This window comes from Cyanistes caeruleus, chromosome 3 (genome assembly GCF_971803275.1).
Source record: "Cyanistes caeruleus chromosome 3, bCyaCae1.hap1.1, whole genome shotgun sequence".
Taxonomy (NCBI): domain Eukaryota; kingdom Metazoa; phylum Chordata; class Aves; order Passeriformes; family Paridae; genus Cyanistes; species Cyanistes caeruleus.
In genome coordinates this window covers 61041683-61052263 of record NC_141703.1, presented here as the reverse complement: position 1 = coordinate 61052263, position 10581 = coordinate 61041683, and the positions used below count along the sequence as shown (strand labels likewise).

The window sequence follows — 10581 nt, the reverse complement described above, 5'->3', positions numbered from 1 at the left end:
CACCCTCAGCAGGTACAGCAGAAATGGAGACAAAGTGGCAATCCCTGGGCTGCACACTGGATCAGGGGCTGAATGATATTGGGATTAAAAAAAAAAGAAAAATAAAAATCTGAGGGAAAATAATTCCCAGTCAGAACTTTGAGACTGTGCTTTGAACCATCTCCTCCTTTCTTATGATGGGCCATGGGCCAGGACAGCTGGTAGGTGCTCTCCGAGGCAGGATGACTCCTCTTGGACTTTGATTCAAAGCCACCATGCCAGGAAGATGTTGCTTCATGCCTTATCCTCCAGTTCTGCTGTTTGCATTTCAACAGTTTGCATTTCAGATGCAGGGGCATGGTTTATAACCTAATTCCAAAAAACAAAGGCTTGGCATCTATTTTTTATGCTTTGTTAAGTAGCTGTTTGGATTTTTATGATTCAGCTTATATTCATGGAGTTTTTGGTTGTGTGCAGCCATCCAACAGTAACATTAAATAAAAAGTGGAGTCCCTTTATTGATTTGCTTTTGGTTAAAAACAAACATGTCGTATATAAAAGAGACGTAGACTGCTTGCAGATAGTAGAAAAGACATTTATAAAGCCATTGAAAGAAATAATTAAACTGAATATATCACAGCCACATTTCTGAATCGTTCAAACAGGGAAGTTTACACCCGTAAAAAGCTGATACTCCTCCTGGCAAACTTTTAATACAATCATTTGGTTTGTACTTTTAGTGCCTGGCATATTTTAACCTTGGAGATAAATGAATCTCAGTGGGATTGCTGAGTAATTAAGAAAAGTGTGTCTGATGGGCTTGCTTCGTATGGAGAGGTGAAATAACACCATGAGAGTCAGCTGATCATTTGATATCTTTATGTTAAAAAAACAAAACAACAAAACAAGGCAAACCCTGAGGCATGCCATTGTTATGCTGCGTGACAGGGATTGCTTTCAAACAAGTCGTGTTTTCGGTGTTAGCTGTATCATGGTTTTTAAATTGCCATTTTAAATGTAAACCAATGTGCATTCTGGAAGGAAGCCCCCTGAGACCCCCTGAGCCGAAGCACGGTGGCCTCGAGGCCGGAGGTCAGGGCTCATCTGCTCACTGGGGCTTTCCTTGATGGCAGGCGACAGCTCGCAGGGAAAGTGGCAGTGGTGGAAGGGCTTGAGGAGGAGCAGTTTGGTGTCCACTGGCTAATTACTGCTGAGAGATCTGCAGGAGCTGTTTATTTACTAGCAATAGGTCAAGACACAGTCAGGATAGTCTTGAGAACTTGCTTTAGGGTTTTGTGTTGAGCCATCTGAATGCTCAGTTTTACTGAGGGCTTAGACTCCTGGTAAGAAATGCCGAAAAGCAGCTGGAACACTGAGCCCCCAAAGAAAGGAAATCAGGCTTTGAATTACTGCCCAAGTGTGGTGTGCCATGGGGATCAACACACACAGTTTTAGTCCCAGTGCTACTGCACATAAATCACACTGGGAAGGCTCCCTCAGCTATTACTGCCAGCAGAGGGATGTTTTCACATCAAGACATTTCACTCAAAGTAGTCTCTTTGCTGGACAAACCCTTGGAGAGCAGGCTCAGGGAATTTTCAGAGTTATATCCCAGGCCGGAAGCTTTCAGCCCTGGTCTCTGCCCAAGGTCAGGCTCTGCTGGCCCCTCGGGAGCTGGCTGTATCACAGCCAGGAGCGCATGGTGTCAGCTGGGATTTGTGCTGACAACATTGCTCTTGGTTTCAGTCAGCGTCCCCCAGCATGAAAAGCATTCCAGGAAGGAGGTGGCTGTATCCCCAGGGATGAAAACTGATCTCGTTGTTAAAAACATTAGTTGTTCTCTGGAAAACAGAGCCACCATCAAGACATTATGCAATTAGGACCATTGCCCCTTAAAATTATTGTTTTCCACTAAAAGATGTCAATTATTATTGGTGGAGAAGTGGCTGCAGGAGCCGTCCACTTGACAGTTGTGTCTGAGAGCATGGGGCAGCAGCACCTGTTTATTGACTATATAAATCAAATTAATTTAGTTAAATTTACAAACACAGGGGGAAACGCAATAAGGTCTGTCATGTGGCTGTGCCCCAAAACAGTCAGTATTGAAAACTGCTCTCCCCAGGGAAACCAAGAATGTGATGTGGCTGCAAGTATTCATTCGGTTGTTGTCATTTCCAGTGCTACATGTTTTAAATTTACTTCAAGCACTGTTGAAAGCCTGTAATGGTGAGGAGTTACCTGCCCAGAGGGACTCTGCATGACATGCCCACCAGCACGAAGGGAACTAGTGCTGTCTTGCTCCACAGAAATAGTGAATTAAGGGTTTATAACCAAGGTTAATAACTCCAGATATATCTTCTTTTACCACACGAGGAATGTGAATTATTTATAGGCAGAACTCCTGCCCCCCTAACTCTCACCTTCTGCCCCTCTCCACTGCTTTACCAACATCCTTTGTCCTGTTCATGACTCCAGCCATGCCTAAAGCACTGCACAGCATTGCTCTTCTTCCTGGGATGCAAAGAACAAAAGGTCATATTTGGAAAACTCTCCCCAGCATTTCTCACTGTGGTGTTCGCCAGATTATCCAAGGCCAGATGGGCTGTGTGATGCAGATCCTGGACTCCTCAGCCTGTGTCTGACTTGTGAGATGTTAATCCAGAGGCACAGGGAGACAGTCCCTGCAGAACGTTGCCCAGAGGGAGCTGGGTGGCTTTCACTGCCCTGGGCAGCTGGCAATGGCAATCATCGGTCTGCTTCATGTCCACTTCATTCAGCACAATCACAAGGGTACACTGAGCTGAAGGACAGCCCCAGAACTGGTTTCAGGGAGGGATGAAACAGAGGGGAGCCACCTCGGTTTTTCCTTCTGAGAGTACCCTGAGGGTGAAATAAACAGTCTAAGAGTGAAATTTTGCCATCAGATACCTGTCTACAAATGCCACTGGTGTCATGGGAGCACCACATGTGAGCACAGGAAGAAGATCTGGTCCTCCAGGTGAGGCCCTTCTTCTTCAGCATCTTTTTTTGTGTAGTTTCTGGGCAGTTTCTGCACCACCTCTGATCTCTGTGGGCTCAACCTAAGCTAGCTGTAGGCTGGAAAAATGCCACCAGCTGCCAGAATGCCTTTGGTACTTGTGCAGATGTGAAAGGACACATTCCAAGCAAGCTGTTCCTGGGTGCAGCTCATGCAGGATGGGCGCCTCTGGTGACATGCTGGGACATGGTAATCATCTTAACAGCACTTGGCACTGAATGCTGCCTCTCATCCTCATTGCTCCCCAGTCTCTGCACCATTAGCTAATTGAGCTCTGCAGCAAAACCTCAGAAACTCTGGCACTGGCAGGCACATTTTTCAAATGGCTAAACACAGATTTGGAAAGGCTACATGTGCCTCTTGGCCAGTGGTCATCTGTGGGATTTGTGAGCCTTTAGATGGCAGCGACCCTCTGATAGTGAATGTGGCCCCTGGTCTCACCAGGACCACAAGGGAAGGGAATTACTGCTGTAATCTGTCTCATGAAAAGTGGTTTGAAATTTAGAAAAGGGGTCTGAAATTTAGGCACTTGTGCAACCATTCCCAGCCTGAATAATTTATCATTCTTGTGACCCAGAAGTGCAGGGATTTAGCATTCTGTCTTGCTGAGTCGCTTGGATACAACCCTCCACCTCTTTTTCTACGTGCCCTTCTCCTTGGTGGGGGAGATTGGAGCAGCAGTACCTGGTTCATCAGGGCTCCTCTGCAGTCCTAAAAATCTTCTCACCCTTTGACATGAGCACAGTGAGTCCATCTCCTTCCTGCTACCTGTCCATCCTCTGCACATTCCCGTGCGTGTCTCTCTGGTGTGTTTTAAAGCAGCTGGGCTGAAAAAAGCCCACTGGGACTCTGGCAGGCTCCTAGGGAGGCCTCCAGCATCCTGATTACACACCAGCACTGGAGCTGAGAGCTCACGGAGGAGATTAAAGGGCAGCAGCTGCGCTACCGCCTGCCTGCTTCGCCGACTGCCGCTTCCCCCGGCTCAGCACAGCTTTGGGAGCAAAGAGAGGGGCAGGGACAGCCTCTCAGGCAGGCCTCCCAGCCATGGAAAAGCTCCTCATCCCTTAGAACCTCCTCAGAGTTAGAGGCTGCCTCTGAACAAGCCGCTGCTCACGCTGTCGGCAGGAGAAGGAGCCCCCTCCATCCATCACTTGTGGCTCCCGGAGGTTTTTCTCTCCAAAGCCAGGAGACTGAAGGCAGATAAGGTCCAGCCAGCCAGCCCATACGGCCTGGGGCAGCAGAAGTCTCCGGTGGGCACTGTTAGGCTGGCAATTGAAAGCAATAGGTCTTTATGGTAATTTGGGCACCAGGCAACCACTATGAATAGGAAATGATGGCAGTTACTTTATCTAGTAACAGCATGAAAATGTGAAGTGCCTTTATTGAGCTGCTGGCTTGCTGGTGAGAGTTAAAGGAGGTGCTCTCTCGGGTATAACATTTGCAGAGAAGTGGCATGAGATATTGCCATAAACTCCCCCGTTAATAAGCGAGCAGAGGAAGGCAGAGAATACCTAATGCAGCTGTGTGAAAGGACAAAATTAAGACGGTAGAAGCAGAAACATTTTTCCCTCGGCAGCAGATGTACCCCAAGGAGAAATGAAGAATTTCCCTCTTGACCCAACAACTAGAAAACTCATGTAGTGCTAATATTAATATAGGAAGGATGGCTTTGAGAGGAATAAAAGAAGAACACATCTTGCCACATCAGTGCCCTCCAATACCAGGAAGAAATTTAAGTCTCTGCCAAAGGGAAGATTAACAGGGAAGAGACCAGTCCAGCAGCTGTGCAGTGATGATGCTCTGCAGGTGGCCAGGGGGTGCAGAAACGACTTCTGTTCTGTGACAGATGGGGGAGACATGGCCCAAGAGTGTTAAAAAATGGCAGCATGCATCCCCAGTTATTCCAAGGATGGTGTTGGATTGCAGCGTTGAAAAAGAGCTCTGATGGCAAAGAACCATACATGGTTGAAGGTGAGCTGCCCAGAGGGAGCAGAAAGGCAGTGCTCAGGAAACACTGGGAAGAAGCTCAGAGTTGGAAAATTGGTTACAGTTCAGCAAATTCTGTTTTCTCACAAGTTTTGTAAGATTGTCTGTGGCATTTATCACTGACATCTTAATTGGCGTGTTATTTAACTGCTTAAAAGGCGGCTTTTGATAGTTCTTGCCCAATGAAAGCTGTTCTTCTGAGAAAATAAAAACTGTTGAGACATTTGGGATCAGTTTCTTCTTAAAGCATGTGTACAGTTCCTGGGCAGCTATTGCTTATATCGATGAATGGAGTCAAAATGGATTTCTGAAAACCTATTTGGCAAAATAATTCACCACAGATAAAGATCTTTGGTAAAGAAAACAACTTCTGACAACACTTGGCTTTTGAAAAAAGGCAGATGATTATTAAATAAGAGAAAAAAATCTGCTTATATTCTCACCTCCCATCACCACAGTCACCCAAGAAGATGAGAGGAGGGAGCCCCTCCCTGCATTTTTTGGGGGAGACCTATAATTCTCTTCCATGCCTGTAAGCAGCTCTGTCTTCCTTGTAACTGCACTGGTGTGAACAGGAAAATGGTAACAGTGCAAACACCTCTCCTCAAAACCTGCTGTGAGAGCCAGGAGAGCACACGAAGCTTTGTACATTGTTTGCATCCAAAGGATGCAGAAAACTGCCAGATGTCCCAGCCAGGTGGCAGGTTAGATTGGCCTGGTTCCTTTCTCAGGGAAACACGAGTGGAGCCAGAGGACGTCCTGCATCAGCCAGTCTTGCCAGAAATCCTACCAGCATTCCGAAACATGGGCAGGCTGGTAAGGGGCCTGAATGGACACTCATGATACCCTGAGCAGCATCTGCTCTCCTGTTCTTGGTATAAAGACTAATGCTGATGTTGTCCATGGCAGGTTAGGTTTCCTCTATGGCTTTTGAAGAGAGAAAGCAGCATGTAGGAAGGTCACTCCCAAAAGTGCCCGGTCAGAAAGACAAACAAATCCGGATAAAACCCAAAATCTCATGCTGGGTTTGGACGGAGCAGCACATCTCCCAGGCTATCATCCTGCCAAGTCACACAGTGCCTGGACACCTGAGGTGTCCCACGAGCATTCTCCTTTCACCTTGGCAGCTTGGCCTGAAAACTGTGAGGCTGTTGCTCTGCAGCTGGTTTTTGTGTCTGGCTGATCCTATTGTCGCACAAACCTGACGCAGCCGCAGCAGCAGCTCAGCGGATAGAGCATTATAACCCCATGCGTGTTACAGTGATGCCACTTGAGCCGCTAATTTGGCAAAATCTGGATCCTAATGGTGGTTTAGCTCATGGACTTCTGCCACTTCCCACTTGTCTGCCACAGAATTAACCATCTTGGAAGTAAGGGTTGCAGTCACCAGGAATTTGCGACCGGCAGTGAATTGGGATTCACCAAGCGCCCCTTGCGGGTGAACGGGTTTCTCCTCTCTCTGGCTGCATCCATACAGCTAAATAAGGACATTATAGACCTGCTCCATGGTGTGAGGCCAGGTGGGGCAGCAGACCTTGGATTCCCAAGCCTGGATGAGACCACCATGAACTCAGATTAAAGGAGTTATGCTGGTCCAAAGCCTCCGTGTGTGAAAGCAGAAGAGCTGCATCCACACCTGCATGCCAGACGATGCTGCTGATGCTTTGTTGGCAAGAGAAGTTGCAGTGCACAGCCAGCTGCTGGGTCTTGGTGGGTGTAGGGTCCCTCATCAAGCAGGTGTTTAAAGTCCTGTGTTGAAATGCAGTAAGCAGGTGCCATGTGGGAGTCTCTGGACAAAATATGGGCAGTAAAATATTTTCCAGATGTGCCACCATGACTGTGAACTCCTGCACTGAGTTACCTTCAGGTGCACTGAATGCTCATTTTCATCCTCCCCCACAGACACTGGTGGCAGATAGATGCTTCTCAGAAGGTCACATGTAGCAAGTATGATGGGCACACATGCACACAGGGATTTGGGCACTTCAAAGGTGCCTCACCCATCCTTGACTCTGGTCTTTTTTTTTCTTTGGAGAATGACAACCCTTTTTGTACACCTGCCCAGACTCATGAACACGTTTCCAGGTTGAGGACGATCCTATGTAATGTGGGATCAGGGATACCCCTCCTGCCAATCCTGTAAGGCAGCTAGGTCTCAAGGGGGGTGAATCACAGCATTGCCAGAGCCCTGAGGTTAGCAGGAGTGCAGGGATGGGGGGGTTCCATCTCTGCTGCCCATGGATATGGTGGTGCTCCCCAAGTCTAAGCATTTAGTCAAACAGAAATGATCTCCAGGGATTCAGGTGGCAATAACCAGAGTAAATAGCAAGGACCTTTAGCTCATTTATGTCTTTGATGGCAGAATACTTGCACTGGTAACTTGCAGAGTGAAATTTCCTGGTATCAAGATTTGTGTAGCTACTAACTACAAATCAGGAAAAAAACAAATAATAAATTGCTGGAGGCTCACAGTTACTTTGGGAACAGAGAGAGAAAGAATACATTTAAGCAAATCAATTCACTCACTTGTCCTCAAGTCTGTCTGAAAATATTCTCAAAGTGTCACTCAGCACTGCAAAAAATTATCTCCTGTTCTCATTTATAACCCAATGTTAGGAACTGAGAGATATATATTCCTCCCATTCTTAACGTGTTTTTGGGGGTTGTGTAATCAGCTGTTCCAGTACTCATAATTTTCACTTATTTATCTACTCAGGCTTTTTTTTTTTTTTTTTTTTTTTTCCCTCCATGCACAGCCTCTCTGCAGTCTGGCAGAGCCAGGATTGCAGTATTGATTTAGGAACAGGCAGTTGTGACAATACAGTCCCAGGCTAATTCCCCTGCTGTACGGGGGTTGCTCTGTCCGCAGCAGCAGCCTCACCCCCAGCATGGGGCTCACTTTTAAAAAGAAGAAAAAAAATTAATGAAAAGCTACTTTTCTCTGTTCTGCTTTGAAGGGAAAAAGGATTACCAAGGCTAAATAAGCCATCCGAGTACTTAGCTAGCAAGCCTAAATAGCACCCTGATAGGAAGTTCTGGCAGAGAGCTAATTAAATTAACTCTCTTTGATTTATTAACAAGCAGAGCAACGTATCACACAGGGTTGTCCCATGAAATGAATGTGCTTTCTGATTCCCTCAGCTGCTTCAGAGCAGTCACCTCCCAGAACACCAGGTTACAGGGACTCAAGTTTAATGAGACTCAATGGCTCGAAAAGGAACCCTGCCCACCAAGGGAGATACACATTGGTAATAATACCTAAAAGCATGTTTATCTTTGTTGCACTTCCCTAATTCCTTTTTAATGCCTAGGACTATCTAATGGCTAATTCGTAATTTCCTGCTCACTGATATGCAGATGAATGACAAGGAAAAGCCTTCTGCATGTTTAATTATTCTGTCGATTTAAAAGCCACTTTTCCCTCAGTGCAAGTTTCTGTGTGTGTGTGTGTGTGTGTGTGCTCTCATGCATCACGTATTTCATTATTTTTAGAAGCATGCTCTGTGCCTTTTTATGCTCCCATAGTTCCAGCATCCAGTAATTACCATGTTTTGTGTCCAACAGACCTGATCCACCAGCAAGTGTAAATCAGGAAAACATTGCTGTCTCTAAATGGAGTTATTCCAAGTTACACCAGACCTGAGACCTGACCTCTCCTATTTTCAATGATGGGGAAAATGTTATTTGTGTGCTGGGACTCTTGTGAAGTAGCAGGATATAAAATTTAGAAAACTTCAGAGCAGTGAAAATCCAAATTGAAGCCTGTGAATGCACAGACGAGAATCTATTTATGTAGCAAGCTCTACTTCTGCTTAACCCCTGCAAGGAACTGTAACTCTCCTTGCATATTTGATTTCTCTCCCTCAGTAAAACATAGTCTGCTTAACCTATTTTTGCTACTTTCTAACAGTTCCACCGGAGGGGTTCTTCCCTACGCCTTACACGTAGTTTCGCTATCCAAGCTCTCCTTTGTTAAATTAAGGCAATTAATAAATGGAGATGTTAAGCAATCAATTTTGCCTGCATATCTCCACAGCCTTACGTATGACTGGCTGTAATCACAAGATAAATGCAATGTGCTGATGTATGGTAATGTTCAATAATACATTCTCCACCAGGCTCAATTCATCAGGGAGTTTCTGGAGGGGAGGCATTTGTTATTGGCTGTCTCCGGACCTCAAGGATAACATTCCTGTCCTTTCCATTGGCCACCCCGCTGCTGCAAGCCTCTTCCCGTCTTATTTTGATGATGAATATGAAGGCATGCTAAGCTGTGCTGGAGAGTAGCTCTCGCTGACTACGCTCCCACCCCGGGCTCAAGGACTCCAGAGCTCCCCGGCTGCTTCCCCTGCCCACTGCCAGCAGCAGCAGCAGAGCAGCAGCAGCAGAGCAGCAGCAGCAGCAGCAGCAACGCCAAAAGTTGTGATGCTTTTCTTCACCCAGTGCTTTGGGGCTGTCTTAGATCTTATTCACCTGCGGTTTCAGCACTACAAGGCAAAGAGGGTTTTCTCAGCTGCCGGGCAACTTGTCTGCGTCGTCAACCCAACACACAGCCTCAAGGTGAGTTAAAAACATATTTTCTCTTCTAACATCTCCTCGTCTTTGCCACCACCGCCACCCGTGATTCTCCGCAGGGAATGAAATTACGCTCTGGCAGCAAGGGGAGAGTGCTGTTAACACTCTCAGCCCTTGCAGGGAGGATGTTTGCATTGTCTGAATGCGTGATTCCCTCTGGAGCAAAGGAGAAGCAGCCCACTGCTCCGAGCGATGGTGGGAAGTCGCGGCTCCCCCTCCCCAAAGTTTCCTCATCCTTTTCACCCACACAACGAGCGTGCATGTTGCAAGCGTTTGGTAAAAACGATTGGAGAAGTTAGTCGGATGAATTGACGTCCCTTTCTAGCAGCAGGATGCTGTGTGGTCTCCCAGGCTGACACCCCAGCACAGAGAGATGCTGCCAGGCAGTGGGGACCAGGAAGAGAGGGGGTGGCAGTAGAGGGATGTCCTCCGCTGTCGTTTGCTCTTTCGGGGGAAAGCCGGCTGCTCCTGTCTCCCGGGGGCACTTGAAGGCATTCCTCTGCCGCTGAAGCTGTCCTTAAGCTGTTTGCAAGGTTAATCTATTTTAGGAGGGAGAACGCGTTTGCTTTAACGCAAAACTATTTATAGTCCCCATAAAAACCTTTCTTTTACTTGCACAGTTCTGAATTTTTACTAAGTGTCAACAGCTCCATCTATACCAGAGCCTTCATGTTTGTAGTAGAGAAGGAGCAGCAGGGGGAGAAAGCAATCAGGAGGCTTTAATTACTTTATCACACTAGTGAATGACCAACTTTAATGAAGTGGCTTCTGTTTCGTGAGAAGTCCTTGCTGACCTGACTTACGAGGTAGCTCCGCTATCCTGGTGCAAGCTTAGAAATTAATTTAATTCAGGACAACTTATTTTTGGCTCTGCAAGGGTCGCTGTGAGGTACTTGGAGGGGTCGCAGAAAGCATCTTTCCCGAGCTCCTGGTCCCTGGGAAGTCCATTGATGGAGTAAATCCCTCTTCAGAACAGCATCACCTCACAAAAAAAGGGCACAGCC

At 46.8% G+C, this 10581-nt stretch overlaps 1 protein-coding gene across 1 annotated transcript in view; it reads left to right on the top strand.

Annotated features, from left to right (window-relative positions):
* Positions 1 to 9062: 9062 nt before the first annotated feature.
* Positions 9063 to 10581, top strand: part of SIAH3 (siah E3 ubiquitin protein ligase family member 3) — a 41835-nt gene continuing 40316 nt past the window's right edge. The window contains exon 1 of the mRNA XM_023938698.2: positions 9063 to 9562. Coding sequence (XP_023794466.1) covers positions 9428 to 9562 — 135 coding nt within the window. The 5' untranslated portion in view covers positions 9063 to 9427. The remainder of the gene's footprint in view (positions 9563 to 10581) is intronic.